At 41.5% G+C, this 16,192-nt stretch overlaps 1 protein-coding gene across 2 annotated transcripts; it reads right to left on the reverse strand.

The window, feature by feature from the left end:
* Positions 1–2,420: 2,420 nt before the first annotated feature.
* Positions 2,421–15,476, reverse strand: LOC109741348 (ubiquitin carboxyl-terminal hydrolase 26). Of its 2 annotated transcripts, none has more exons than XM_020300422.3 (15): positions 15,162–15,476; positions 14,831–14,957; positions 14,111–14,707; positions 13,381–13,636; positions 12,573–13,264; positions 10,873–10,981; positions 10,514–10,695; positions 9,562–9,834; positions 9,189–9,396; positions 8,250–8,321; positions 7,196–7,429; positions 6,290–6,553; positions 4,946–5,087; positions 4,684–4,865; positions 2,421–2,808 (listed from the first exon to the last, which is right to left on the reverse strand). In XM_020300422.3, the coding sequence occupies exons 2-14, from the start codon at positions 14,908–14,910 to the stop codon at positions 4,750–4,752; spliced, it is 3,225 nt and encodes a 1,074-aa protein (XP_020156011.1). In that variant the 5' UTR covers positions 14,911–14,957; positions 15,162–15,476; the 3' UTR covers positions 2,421–2,808; positions 4,684–4,749. The 2 variants fall into 2 exon arrangements, with proteins under 2 accessions (XP_020156011.1, XP_020156013.1); XM_020300424.4 differs by having other exon boundaries at positions 14,831–14,954; positions 15,162–15,441.
* Positions 15,477–16,192: the final 716 nt, after the last annotated feature.

A 16,192-nucleotide genomic window follows, 5' to 3' on the forward strand; every position in this document is an offset into this window, starting at 1 on the left:
TCTCACCTTTTACACATCACTTTATCATATACTTCGTAGTTTTTAAAATGTAAAACCGAGAACACCTTTACAATTGTTATATTTATTTTTAAGAAAATGCTTATGCAATTGTTTTAATATGGTTCCTGCGACGTGTGGGGCAACATCTTGTATAACTAAATAGCTAGCCTACACTAACTTATTTCTCTCAACATGCAACATGTATGAAAAAAACACACATCTCAACATGCAACCATGCATAAGAAAATGTCCACTCCAATATGCAAACATACATGAGAATTTCCATTTCATTATGATATGTATATATAATAAATATTTTACAACTACACAATCAAACACAATATATCATATGTATTTTTAGTTTTAGTTCTCATATTATTACTCTAAATATTCATGTTCCATACAACCAAATCTCATTGAAATACATTGCAAAATATTCCCACGACAACGTGTGGGGTATCATATAGTTTAACAAGAAGTGATTGCTTTCGACATCTTATAGATCGTGTGTGTCAGAGGCTAAAGAGTTGGGAAGAGAAAATGTTATCCCTCTCTGGTAATAGAAATTTTGGTGAAAGCAGTAATACATGCAACTCCCTCTTATGCTATGTCAGTCTTCAAATTACCTAAGGTGGTACGCAAAGCAATCACAGATGAGCTCTCAAATTTTTGGTGGGGCTACAATGAACAATCAAACAAAATGCTTTGGTTCGGATGGTGGAAGATGTGTATCCCACAGAAGAAGGGGTGAGATTAGAGACCTTCATAGTTTTAATATTGCTATGTTAGCAAAGCAATGTCGGCAAATGATTCAGGATTATAATTCCTTATGTGCATGTGTCTTACACGATAAATACTATCCGGATGGAAATATTTTGGAGGTAGGAACCAAGAGTGACCATCATATACATGGCAAAGTATTGTTGCGGGAATTCGAACATTTCAAAACTGTCACATTTCACGAGTGCAAACGTGATCCCAGATGACATATGGCATGCTCTCTGGATCGCTTCTGGTCCGCCACGCAAAGTTATTACACCACATGAGGGTATTATGTTTTCCAAGGTTGAGGATCTCATTAGCCCACACTTTGAAAAATGGGATGAGATATTGATCGGGGACATATGTTCTCTCCCGATGTCCAGCAAGCCCTTCAGACCCCTCTCAACACTGATGTCGTAGAAGACTTTGTTGCATGGACATTTTTTGTCAGATCAGCCTACCATAGAGAATGGGGCAGCCAATTCACGAGGAGACATGATCGATTGGATGGTCAGGGTAGTTCTTTCTTCCTGGTACAAGTTTCACGGGGAACATTCTGTTAAGTTTCAAGTAACACACAGATACTGTCTGGTTGTAATTTTTATTATCTCTGATGTTCTTTATACTGTCATGATTAAAAATAAATAGTAGATCAAAAGTTTCTCACGCAAAAAAAAACATGCCTCCAATGCATGTGTAGATAATCGCACGTAGCAGTTGAGTGCTCGGTCTAAGAGCATCTACAACCAAACTTGGCAAATCCGGCCCTTTATACATCCACGGACGCGCCTGGGCACGCCCGCGCATGCATCCAGACAGGCCCTCATATCTCGCTTCCGGCATCCACATATCTCAAATCCATGCACGTGGATCATACACGCCAATGTCTCACGTAAATAACAAATGTTGGTACCGAAAATAAATAGTGTTCACATAAAATTTATTTTAAGTGCACAACTCAAACATCAGCTCTTTGGTTTTCATTGTGGGTCCACATATACTCCACAAGATTACTGAGTAGCAGCGTGCACATGATGATCTCGAAGATTTGATGCATTTGTATAAAGTTCGTAAGTTGAGCTGGATTTTGATCTTCCAGGATTTGAACTTGTTCTCCGGACGCTTCAAAATCATTGGTTTGGGCAACACCATCACCCTCATCCTCGACAATAATATTGTGCAAAATAACACAACATGTCATGAGCTGCCACAAAGTTTCTGATTCGCACATTATTACAGCCTCACGAACAATTCCCCAACGAGTTTGAAGCACTCTGAATGCCCCTCCACATCATTCCTCGTTGCTTCCTGCATTGTTGGAAAGTGGCTTTGTTTCCTGCCCTGTGGTTCAGATATGGTCTTCACAAGGCAAAGTTCATATAGTACTCCCTCCATTCGGAATTACTTGTCGTAGAAATAGATGTACTAGATACATCCATTTTTGCGACAAGTAATTCAGGACGGAGGGAGTAGAACTTAAGACTTCATGAGGACATAAGCTAGCTGACATCTTGGGGCACATTGAACTTACAATTAAAGGTTTTTAATTTCTTTTTTTGTGGGAAAAGTTTTTAATTTCTTTGATTCAAGGATACCTGCCTGGCCTGGCTTTGTATGTTGGACCTCGCAAGTGACCAGTGACCAGAACATGCAAGCAGTCCCGCGAACAGCCCGGTTAGTATAAAAGCCACAGAGGGGATTTAAAAGAATTACAGACCCTACCATTCCCATCCAAGCAGACGCTAGCTAGTTTAAGGCTCCTTGCCAAAACGTCGACATAGTCCCAACCGTACAAGGGAGTTTCCCACGGCTCTCATGAACAAAAATAAAAGGTTACGCTGACGCCGAGCGGCAGAGCCAGAAATAGTCAACTACACCTAAGTAATTACATCAGAGAAGAGTGCATCAGAACCTCTTCCTTTTTCCCCTCACTGTGGCCAATGGGATACAACAGATTGAAAAGACAAAGCACGGAGACAGCCATAGACGAAAATTCCAGCCACGTCCAGCGGATCCCGTAACTTGGCATGACCAAACATCAGATTCCTGGATACAAGAGAGCATATGTTAGTGCCTAAATTTAGCCAGGTACTGTATTTTTCTTCATCAGCAAGACGACCAAACATCGAGATATTGGCAGGAGCCAGGCCTTGAAATGGACAAAAGAAAAGAGTAAAGAAAGCAATGCACGCATGGGCATTTCGTCTAGAACCAAGTTAATAGAGAGGATTCGCTGGTAGATAAAGAAATCAAATGAAGCATGGAGGATAAACGGAAGTTAAGTTTTCAGAATAGCATAAAATTTATGAATATGGTAGTAGTGATTAGTAGCCTTCAGACCTAACTATACATACATACTACGACGCAAAACAGAGGGCAGCAATCACCACACCGAGCTATTCGAACTCAGCTCCGTGAGTCCTAGGCAAGTGAGCATGTGAACATAACGAGAGTAATCGAGTAACTCGACAAAACTCACCTACATGTAATATTGGAAACCTGCTTATTTTGTGGGAGCTGAGCATGAGATACTCCAGCTTTTCATGTATGGGCCAGCATAGTTTTCAATAGCGCACAGTGTGTATATGACAGAACGGCGCCTTTGAAGTTCAGCTTCATCCTCCTCATCAATATATCGCTCCATAGCTTTAAACTTCTAGTGTTTAAGGAATTGTGCATCTCTATCCTAATCTCCATGGATGCCTCGGGACACTTATCCGCATCACTGGAACCCCCAGAAAAGTGTTGCTTTAGCCTTCTCACTCCACCATGGACTATCTTGCCACACAATGTACACTGGAGTAAATCTTTCCTCTCTAAATCTGGCCAGAACCCATACTTCCAGGCTGGATCATCTGATGTAGCTCTTCTCCTAGGATCATTGGCTAGATCCATCAGAGCAGGTACACCTGGCTACTGTCAAAGAAAAAGAGAGAAGAGCCAAATCACTAGAGCAGCCAGATCAAGCATGGGGAAGGAGAGAAGCAGTGGTGGGGCTGCTGCCTTGTGGGTGGAGAAGCAGATCTGGGAAGAAACAGATGCAGATGAGAAGGAGCAGGCAAGCACATCTAGCTACACTGCTGTGCATAAGAGAGGCAGCACCTAACAGTTAGTAGAGGAGCTGTGCATAACAGAAGTACAGAACAGGCAAGCATGGCAAGCTACACTGCTGGATGGAAGAAAGAGGAGAGGGGGGAAGGGGGGAGAAGAGAGGGCGGGATTCGTACTTTGATGTGGTGCTGATCTGCTGGAAGAGGGTTGCGCCAGAGGAGGATGGGGAGGAGCTGCAGCCGGAGAGGAGGGGGAGGAACTGTGGCCGGAGGGAGGAGGCTGGCGGCTGCCGCAGATCTGAGGAGGAAGCCTCCGTCAATGGTCCAGAGAGGAGACAGGAGAGACCTCTCGCGTTGATTCACTCTCTCTTTCCCCTTCTCATAACTGGTCGCACCTGAACCAATGTTTCCCGCGCCTGTGTTCCCGCCCAGGTCAGTTTTCCCGCCTGCAATCTCTGTTTCCCTGCCTGACAAGCTAAGGCGTCTGATTTGGTCTGAGGCGTGCAAGGCGGCGCTAAGGCGGACGCTTCAGACGCCTTACAGCCTAAGGCGGACGCCTTACGCAACTGTCTAAGGCAAGGCCGACGCCCTGAGCCTGGAGGGCGCCCTGACGCCTTACGGACGCCTTAAAAACATAGGCGCACACACCAAGTCCAGCTTTACTAAATTTCCATATGAAACAACACTGTATTTTCTTATGCTAAGCTCTAAGCTTATTTGAGTTTTGTCCGAGCCAAGCTCAAGCCTAGCACTAAGCTCGAAAGTCAACTTAGGCCCGTTTGAGCTTGGGTCGAGCCTAGCCACGTTTTTTAGTCTGATGATGTCTACTGACAAAAAACAAAATATATATGAAGTGAAGTACGAGTTTCACCTCTAAGCAAGAGTAACCAGCAGCGATGCCAATGTATGCATGCAGCGATGTAGATCACATGAAAACTCATTCACTCGATACTATGTCCTGACAAAGCTGAGCTGATACACTTGATGTCAATAGTGTACCACGAAAGCCTTCCTCAGCAGGTAGTGCATCAGCCTTCGGCTCTGAAATTTCATCTGAAATATTATAGGATAGCAAAGTTAACAATCTAATGTTTTCAGAAATGTTCAAGTCATCATAGTTGTTAGGGCTTCACCTGCTATATCACGGTCCTCAAACAATTCAGAATCTTTAACCCACAAAACATCCCCAGGGAAAATGCACTTATCAGCAAGAGTCGCAAAATCCTCTTCAATCTCGAGAGGGCCTTTATGAAGCTTCTGATTCTCCTTCACAATCTAAATATGACAACAGCAAAAATTGGACTGAAGGAGACAACCACAATGCAAATCAAACAAGCAAGATTTCTGCACCCAGGCACAAAATAAAAGTAACATGTGTAGGTGTGCCCCCTCTTTTAAACAAAATGGAGAGAAGGGGGCCATTAGAACAAAAATAACTACCGATTACCAGCAGCCAAGCAACGTTGCACTATTATGTATCCCCATCTCAAGTCAACACTAGGTTATTGGACGATTGACTTGCTAATACTGTGAACATTACTAATGCTTCAGAAAAGGAAGCACAATAAAATCCAAAAAAATGTGATCAAGTGATCATGCAAGTATTGAAATTTGAAATGCATGCACCGACCAGTTAATCCAAAAGCTGGTGGCCAATACCATTTCAACACTCCCCTCGCGTCTAGGTTCCTCCAGAATTTCATGGGGTCGATGTAAACTGCAACTGTTTTGTTAAAAGTGCATTGGCCAGGTCTTGAACTCGAGACCACTTGGCTCTAATACCATATTGAATTGCATGCATAACTAGTGAACTTGAAAGCTTAAGCTGTTGGAGAAAGGTGGGAACCATATTTCAACAGCAAGTGCAATGTATAGCTACAGTACTCCATTATGATGAATGGTATGGGCGCCAACTGATAGGCTCAAAAGGTTCAGAACAATCACAGCATAGGCAACGATCCTTTTAGTAACATGTGTAGGTGCGCCCTCCCTCCTTTTAGTACACCCTCCCTCCCTCCCGGTTTGTAAGGCCCTAACAATACCTTAAAACTACATGTAGGATAGCTGGGTCTAACTGATAAGCACCTGGTACTTTTAACCGGAGCTTATCACTTTCATAATTACCGGTTGCAGCTAACAATGTTAAGCTTTACAATTTTAAGTTCAAACTTATTTTTTTGGACAGTTCAAATTATTTCAAAGGCAGATATTATCAAGTGATAAGATTAATTGAAAAATATGCCTTCCAGTCGAGAAGGTTTTGAACTATAGGGTACCGGTCACAAGACTCAATACTGATACTTATTTTGCGAACTTCTTTCAGCTGAAACAGATACAAGTGGCAGTTGTACCAATTAGCTGAAGTTTTGTTCTTAATTTTTCTTGTGTTTTTCCCTTTTTGTATATGAAATGCAAGAGGAAACTGTATCGGTGCTTGGCTGTTTGCATAAAGTAAAATTTTGATGTGCATGACATACCCCTAAAGATTCCCATATCATGAGTTTCAACTGATAGACGGTTGTAGAACCAGAGACTTTCAAACTGATTGAGTTCCCTGTGGTTGTTCTCCGAGAACGCTTTGAAGTCCGGCGATCTGGAACAGGAAGAGCTGCAGATGCCTCCCTAATTGACTTTGGTGCTTCTTTCCCACGCACAAGATAAACATGGATATCTTCGTTCTGGTAATTGAGTTTCTCCACCAATGCACAGCTCTCTCTTTCTCCAATACATTCTTCACAAACCTAGCATACAAAATTCACAAGTAGAGTTGAGATAAAAAAAGGGGGAAAGTAGAATATGCACTTCTTACTCATCAGATAGGTACAGTTATTCATTGCTTGAAAATTTTAATTGATTAAATCAACTACTACAAGGGAACGGCACTCAGCTAACAACGTAAACCTTATCACTAAGCTCATCTATGAGGCGTGAGTCAAGATTCTGCCGTTTTTTCGTCCAACACACCGTCTCCCTGCCATTCCCTCTTGTGCGATGGTTTACACTTTAGAATCATGCATTAGGAGGCGACAACCAACAACTCGTATCTAAAAGCCGAAGAGGCTGTCACAGCTGCGACCTTGATGGTTTACAGGAGACCTATTGAAAAGGAATGTTGCACACTTGTAGCAAAATAGCTTCTAATTGCTCAAACATCATGTCATCAGGACTAACCTACATGAAAGAAGAGCACTATTGCAGTTTCTTGTTCATTATACTTTCCTGGTAGTATTGTTGTTTACTTCTCATATTTTAACTAGTCAAGTGTGCAAGCCTGCAACTGCAAGGCGACGCATTGTGCATATGATAACCAGGCTTACATTAACATAAGAATGTTATGGTCAGATATGCAAATCAATAACTGTAATCTAGAATATTTAGTTTACCTCAGGATCAGTTCTGACATAGGGTCTACAGTCCTCCAAGTCATCATTTGCACCATTAATAGACTGGTCCGGATCTTTATCTGAAATTACCATTGCTTCAGACGACTCGTGCGGTTTATCCTCTGAGCTCTTACTAAAAACAATTTCAGCACATGCGCCATCTGCATGTTCCACGTTCCACTCCTCAGAGAATGATTGCCAGTCGGATTCTGAGATGATTGCTAACCCATCAGTCTGAAAACCAAGTATATAGTTAACCCACAACGTCAAGATTATTTGTTTTCATCTAGCAACAAAACATATCAGTAAAACAATGCCCAAAACAGCAATGGAAAGCAACTAAATAACAATGTATAAGAACTATATACTTTCTATCTAGTATTAGTATGCATTTATATTCATAAGCTTTACCGGTATAGATCCATAAAAAATTTATTAAACAAATAAATACTAGTTCGAAACCAATATGCCGCATATTTCGAGAGGAACAGAACAGCACAGCAGACGTCCTCCTGTGCTTCTGACAAGAAGGCCAGAGCTCGAGTTCCCAATCTGGGAGATCATCTTTACCACATACAAACTTCATGAAACAAATAAATACTACTCCCTCCGTTCCTAAATATAAGTCTTTTTAGAGATTCCACTATGGACTACATACGGAGCAAAATGAGTGAACCTACACTCTAAAATATGTCTATATACATCCGTATGTAGTTTGTAGTGGAATCTCTAAAAAGACTTACATTTAGGAACAGAGGGAGTAGTTCGAAACGGATATGTTGCATATTTGAAAGAGGAACAGCACATCATAGCAGATATCATCTGCTTCTGAACAAAAAGAGTTGGAGCTCAAGTTCTCAATCTGGGGGATCATCGTTACAACCAATGTACATCAATTTCACACACACACACACACACTCCAAAAAAAATCAAGTCGTCCCAATGAGCAACAACGCTATGGACAGACTTCAGAAAACAGCTAGCCCAAAAAGAGGCAACAAAGAGAGGAGTAGGAAAGATCAAAAGATAAGTTATGAAGACCACACAAACTTACATTCGATGTTTTCTGAGTGATGCCCCCACGCTTGTAAACTATATCCAAAGGCCTTTGCAACAATCTAGAATGCTGAAAAATGATCAAAATATTCAAAAAGAAATACTTCATAGTTTATACATAATAACTAGATAACAAAGGTGGTGGTATTGCAAATTTGCCAAATCAAGTCAACAAAATAAATTGAGTCTCCTAGAGACCCACATTAAAAATATGAATATGCAAAGGAATCATGCATCGATTACCCACCATACATACATCATTTACAGGGGGGTCAAATTAAACAACATCTCTCGCTGACCAAACAAATCTTCACAATATTCTATTAAACCCCACTTGAAGTGACGAAATAACAACTTATAGTGAATTCTTAAATCAATTAGGCAAGAGCACCAAACATGTGTCATGCCACAGATATGAAGGTAGTTACGATGCATACTTATTTGGTAGTGCTCTCAAAGTATGATTGTACTCATGTCAAAATTATATCTTACCCCATTCTTGTGTCTTGCTTTGCTCTGTAAAACTATTACATTTCTAAATTAATTCACTGGCAGACATTAACAGAATGCAAAAGGGCAGCATTATATATGTATGACTCTTGGGCCTCACTCAATGAATCCAACTGGTATACCACACAACCTTATAGGTGCATTAAACAATTTACAGTGTGCAGAAGTGCAATTCCTTGCCCAAATTATCCTAGCAGTCAGTCTTCACCAATGTGTTGCAAAAAGTGCTAATATTCATCTCATTGTTTCACAATAGGAGAATAGTAAGCTAACTTCTAGCCATATTACCCTAACAGCAAGCTTCACACTTACCTGCCTATAGAAATTAATATACTAGAGTTCAAGTCTTTCCTGGCCTTTTCAGAACCAAACACACATACCGTCATGTAGGACGACTTATCAGCAGAACAGAGAAGAGATAGTTTACCTTTTCACATTTAAGTGAATTTATAGCAACTTCAAGACTTTGAGGTTCTGGTAACGACGAAACATTTTTTCCAGTCGCTGTAATGTAAGCTCTCCATTCTGACAACCACGACGAAGGAACCAAATAATATTTTTGTCCAGGATTAAGTGCAAAGCCTTTCCCAGAGATTAACTTTTCATGGCTCTGTCGTTGCTTCAGTTTCACCGCTCTGAAGAGACAAATAACATGCCAAAAGAAACTTAATATAACCATCCACTTTAAGTGAACAGTTCATTATCTCACATTAATAATCCATAGTATTATGACATTGTTAACCTTGAGTCCAATTATATGACATTGATTAATTCACTGTATTATGGCATTTTTAGCTTACCTAAGACGATCCTCAACAGAAGCAACAGCTGACAATTTGTGGTCACAGATCTCGCATGGTTGAGTATCTGACGGAAAAGTCACAACATCATCAGCTTCCCTTGCAATGGTTTCATAGAGAAATAGCCATAGGCTCTCTGGCACAGATACCCGCTTTGCCCCAGAAGCGTGCTCTGGAAGAAGATTCCCATGGCTGCATCTTAGAGCACTTGTTGGTCCCTTATCAGCATCAAAAGTGATATCCACATTTTTTCTTCGCAGCCAATGGGACAACCTGGGAGCAGCGGCAAAATAGATCGGTATGAGACTCCGTAGATAGCTGTGATTTGGTAACGTAATGCAACCACTGGGACAGCAAAACGGTAAGAATGATAAAAGACTATGCATGAGTGCACATCGACAGAAGAAGCATTCAGTGTCAAATTCATGGAACAACTGTGAGACATACTTAGGTTATAACTGGAAACTGGTTAAGGTGTAAAAACCCAATCAAGAAAACTATGACGATTGGCCACATCCCACATCATGGTAATGGTTGAAGTATTGCACAGAAGGGCAATCAATACAGAGCAACCATTAGAAGGCAGTAAAAAGTAAACACAACATACAGACCTAGCATATGACTCATGTTGGTGGAACTGCAGATAAGGATTCTTACAAACACATTATAGTACATCATATAACTGGACTGAAATTTGGAAGGGCCTTGAGCAGAATATTGTGTTTGTATATAAATAGCTCCACAAAGACAGTAGTAGTTCAGGAGTATAGTCCTAATTGTACGTAAAAAATGTTTAGCTTCAGCAAGTCACGCCTTAAGAAGAATATTATGTCTGTATATAAATAGCTCCACAAAGACAGTAGTAACCCTAATTGTACGTAAAAAATGTTTATCTTCAGCAAGTCACATACAGAACCAAGATCAGAATCTGAGAAGGATGTCCTTTCCATACCATGCCTTCGAAATAAAGTAAGAAGGACCTTCTGGAATACTTCCAGCAAGTGCAGCTTCTGCAAGATTCTTTAACGATGCTTTCCGATCACGATAGACATCAGCAGAAACTGCAGTTTTTGCTACATCCTTGAGACACTCCTTGCAAACATCATCCTTGCGGAGTGTTGGTCCTCCTCCGTACTAGTATGTAACAATATAAATGATACCCATCAATAGTATTTTAGTATAAGAAGTTCAGAACTATGTACAAAATACAGTGTCCTTGCAAATAACTAAAGTAAAACATTACCACTAAGCAAACCGAGTGAGAGAAACAATTCGAAGAAATAAAATCCAACAAATGGAGAAGATTCTTACTTTGGAAAGTAGCTTCTCCCAAGCTTTAGCAGATAACCGCTTCATGGATGTGACTTTAGATGCTGGAACTTTTCCATGTTCACACTGAATTGGACTGTTGTCAATGGAACTGCAAAACCAACATAAAGTTGTTAAGTGGATCCTGCCAGGAATATCCTAAGGCTATTTGTTCAGAAGAATATCTACACCTATTAAAGATTTAGTTGGTGACGATGGTGTGTTTACCATCTGACTGACCATCCAATCTGCATCTAACACATGCGGAGTAATCTACGGCATTTTTGTAAAAAGACCTCACGACTCTGCTCCACATTTGCAGAAAACCACTTAGTCTCTCCATATCAGCCCCATCCCTCCCCCGCCTCACCCAAACAGATAAGAGGAATAAATTTGTATGGAACACACCATATTTTTAGTGATATATATACCAAAAATAGGGTAATTTTTTCAAGTTTGTGAATATGTATTGGTTTATTTTGTATCCATTGCAACGCACCGGCACTTTGCTAGTATGCATAACAAGGAGTGTAGCCATACAAAATTTCAAGAACTGCTACGTATAGCACCTATATCTGAGATAACACATATATTTCACAAGAAACTAATAATCGGTGTGCTAAAAGGGTTCAGAAATCAAAAACTGGTATTAGGTTATCATTGCATTCTCATGTGAAGTTAAATTCCTTATGGGCTGCTTCTCATGATAATGAATAGTTGTGTATGCATGTGATGGTATGGCCGACCTTGTCCCGGCCAATCAAAGGGGCTGTTTGGATTGCGACTATGTTTGCCTTATATTGCCACATTATTTTTGCCATACTTGCCACACTTGACTAACTTGAGTTGCTTAAATTGTTAGCCACACTTTGGCTTGCCTAAGGGAATCTTGCCACACTTTTTGTGTCTTTGACATGTGGGGTTCACTGCTTATAAAAAAAAAATCTTGCCTTAGGTGTGGCTAGAACGAAACACCCACGTAACTTGGTCAAACTTGCCTAGGTGAAGTGTGACAAAGTGTGGCAATATGTGGCTAGAAACCAAATAGCCCCAAACTATACCCTATTACTCCCTCCGTCCCATAATATAAGAACGTTTTTGACACTAGTGTAGTGTTAAAAACGTTCTTATATTTTGGGACAGAGGGAGTATGTCCCTATATATTCGAACGGACGGAAAATCCAAAAGGCTAAGATAGATCTCAAATCAAGAAAATCTGATCTAGTCTAGAGCTTAGCAATGAAAAATATTAGCAACTACCAGCTAGCTCCTTTCATGTAGATACTGCAAGCATAGGTTAAACCTAGAGGTACAGACAGATGATGCCTTCACAGAACTTCGAACTGCCATGATGGTTGTTGTGTTTGGAAAATAAATCAATGTAGTGAATGTACTCAGATATTTGATGGCTTATGATATAAATGAGCATTATATGCATTTAACACCCAGCTTTTATTTATCATCCATAGATTTGATAGCTAACTGTATAACAATCCAGATAGCTAACAGTACAAGAATACTAGAGAAAAAAGTACAACAATACGAAGTAGTCACATGAGCAATAAGTTATGAGTTTTTACGCAACTGAGACAAACAACATTTGCAAGGATAGTGTTGTCGCGACACCAAATAATAATAAAGCATTTAAATGTAGATGAAAAAGAAGAGTGGAAATAAATAAACAAGCGCTCTAGAGAACTCACGAGGGAGGGGTAGCATTATCCGCCCATTGGCGAAGCCAGTCTAGTGAAATCCAAAAATATGAATCATCGTCTGGAGTAGCAGGTGCTTCTGTAATAACAGATTTTACTTCTTGGCGCCTTTCTTGTATGGAAGCCAAAAGGTTATCTTTTTTACTTAGGTACTCGCCACATTCGTTTACACATGATGCATTCAATGCATCAATCTCATCCATCAGATGGCGTGGAAGTGAACTATTACTGGCTTCCACAATATTATTGCTTTTAATACCATTTTCATCCTTGCTCGATCGTTTGTACATTAGCATGTAAGCATCAGTGGAAGAGAACATCTCTCCCATATTAGAAGTCAGTGCAGCCTCATGATGGCTACTGTTATTACCATTTGCCACAGAACCTTCGGTAGAAGTACCTTCAGATTTCTGATCCGCTTTATCAGATGACTTGCCTGGTTTTTCACCAAAAGGGTGAAAACCAAGGCTGGATACACACTCATCATCAAACTCCCACCAGTGACCATTGCTTTCATCCTTTATATGTGCCACATAGTGACCACTATTAGCAGCACTACCCTTATGAATCAAAATAGCAGCCAGGTCATAAATGTAATTGGATGAAGGATCCGACAACCGCTTCCCCATATCTAGCTGTCCCGGAAAACTGAATGATGAAGAAATCTTTTTCTTCGTTGTTGTCTGCGGAGGAAATAAATTAGTAAGTTTCTTCCACACAAATCGAGAAATCACACAAGACAGAAGCAGGGGCAACAGATAGCACAAAACTATGAACAAGCTTGGATCAGAGTAATCACCTTTGGTAGGAATACATATCGCTTCAGCTGAAAATTAACAACAGGAGGAAGCGAGCGAAGTTTTATACAACGGGTGGCATCTACCCTTTTCTGACATGACTCGCAGGAATATTGGTTCTCCCCATTCAGTGCCTCCACACTCAAATAGTCATCCAGACTTTCCTCTAAATTACTTAAACCTTTAATATTCAGTTCCAGTTCATAGAAGTCTTCCATTTTTGAAGATGCTTCAGAATCCCTTCCACATGATGAACACCTTAAGCATATGATAACCAACATCAGTCCTCCACAAAATTAATGAGTAGTACAAATGAACTAACATATCATATTATCATTCACTTTGGTATGTGCAAGCTGTGTGAATTAGAAATTGTGCATGCACTCAGTGGTCAATCCAATTACAAAGTCAAAGATATGTACCTGAGCACATAGCTTGACCTAAGTACAAGATCCAGCAAAACAGGACTCGCAAGTTCAAAAAAAAATCATATCCAGCTAACTATTTTGTTGCTGTTTGACAAGATAACCGGCTTGTTATTATAATCACAAACTATGATATTTTTATAGTAATTCTGTAGCGGCAGAACATCGCAAGACAATAAAACACAGTGTATGCGAACAAACAGGAGCATACAAGGCAAACACGATGTGGTTATATTGGGAAGATAAACCTTCTAACTTAAAGTTCAGATCCCTTCAGTTTCCAAAATAAATTTAGGCATTTACCTACCGAGTCACATGCGACACACTTCCACGAAATAAATCTTGCACAATAGTTTTCGCAACAGTGACCTTGGAGTAACTTAACGAACGCTCGAGCAGAGACAAAAACAAGGTGAGAAATTCGTGACTGTCCTGCTGGACACCGTTGTCTAGTTCCAAGGTCTTGATGAAAGGTGCTGAATCAATGAAAGCCATTTTGCTGGAGTGTAGCTGCGCAAATAATCGAGCCAGCTGATCGAGAACAGGTTGCTTCTTCAAGATGTCTGGCTCTAGCGAGAAAATGCCTGAACGGAAGGAAGTGTTCATATAAAGGCACTGAAGTATGCTGTTAGCATAACATGTCGCGCCCAGATTAGTCAATCCAGCAGGCGTCTCGGTGGAAGCACGGAGGTCCTTGGATGGGTCAGGGCCGAGGCTACCGACATGCTCGCCATTTTTCTGCCAGAGGCCAGTCTTCCTCGCCCCACCGGTGGTGGGGATCAATCCGCAGAAACAATTGGGTGAGTCCTTGGTGTTCCCATGGCAGCCCTGGCAAACCGGCTTCCACACGCTGTAAAGTTGCCTAATATCATCTTGCGTGATGGCACCAGTGGAATGTATCCTCCTGCATAGCACAGGCAGCACCCCAAGCAAAAAACATGTCAGCAACAGAAACACATTGAAATCTCACCCTTCACCCTATCAAATCTCCAGCTACCAGCAACGGGAAAAGGCAACGTATACATACTTGAGAGCGGCATAAGACGGGCTCGCAGACTCATCAGCGCGTGGCCTCTTGTTCTTATTGCGGGTGTTGTGCCTGCTCATTGTACCATCAACTGAGCGCCAAGCGAAACCTCCAGTTGCTCTCCCTGCTGCGGAAACAACAGAAACCAGAGCATTAGCGCGTCGGTGTCAGGGGCGGACGGAACGAGGAGCATTGGGGTCAGTTCGAACCCTAAATTCCGTGGGAAACAGGCTGCTATCACTACTCCACCAAACAGCAAACGAATCCGCAAAAAAATGGGGGGAAATCGACGGATTTAACAGACAAAAGGCGTTTGGATTGGAATGCTTACCGCGAAGGGAGGAACAGATCAGGCTCTCCAGGCAATCCGAAGCAGGCTAGGGTTCGTCACCGGCAGGAAAAGCAAATCCAAGGCCTGATGGATCTCTGCTCCACGCCGGTCCGGTCGAGCAGAGCGGCGGCGGCGGAGGAGGAGGAGGATGAGGAGAGACGAATCCCTTGGAGGTGGCGGTCGGCGGTGGAGGGGCAGAGGGGCGGAGAGGGTTTCCCTTCGATGACCCCCGCCGCGAGCTGGGAGGGGATGAAAAGAAGCTGATCTGCTTTTTGGTTTCAGAGCCGGGTGACGTGCCGCATGTTTTGTTGGGTCGGGCTGCACCCGTGGGCTTGGCATCAGACTCATGGGCTGGGAGTACGGGGGATAGCACAGGACGGTAAACGGTGGAAATGGGATATTTTCTTTTGCTGGAATGGAAATGGAATAATTTGCCTCCAAAATATGGAATAATTGACGTTGAACTTGTGCCCTTCAAGGCTTCTGCAGATCCATGGCGACATTCCCCTACAGCGCACGCGTCAGCGCCTTCATAGCAAATAATTGATGAAGGCGTCGAGATGTGTATGTGCTTTGCTGAATCAGGAAATGGCAGAGCACATTATGGCAAACTACACGGCAGCAGATGCTTGTCATGAGTCACGCGGGCTTTTACAACATTTCCGGTGACTTTGTGGTTAATATGGCGAGCTCCGTAAGCATTATCCATGAAGAGTTCCGGAGCCTTCTAGTACATTTATTTTTTTCAAGTGGTTAATTGTGTGTTTATAAATTATTTATGTTGGAAAATCGAAAACAGTATGATTTATCCGATAGTTCACTACATATTTATACTCAACCAGAGGAATCGAAGGCAATATTAGTTGCTTGGCCCACAAAGAAGAAGAAGAGCTCCCACCCAAGGTGGGTGAATATCAACCTAGATGTGTTAATTAGTAGCATTTTTATGTTGCCAAAAAAAATTGCCAGTTAAGTCTATCCACTCTCTGTGATAAAGATGAAACGTAAATACTACTATAAGAACATCCCAA

The sequence above is a fragment of the Aegilops tauschii genome, chromosome 4, assembly GCF_002575655.3.
Source record: "Aegilops tauschii subsp. strangulata cultivar AL8/78 chromosome 4, Aet v6.0, whole genome shotgun sequence".
In the NCBI taxonomy this organism is placed as follows: domain Eukaryota; kingdom Viridiplantae; phylum Streptophyta; class Magnoliopsida; order Poales; family Poaceae; genus Aegilops; species Aegilops tauschii.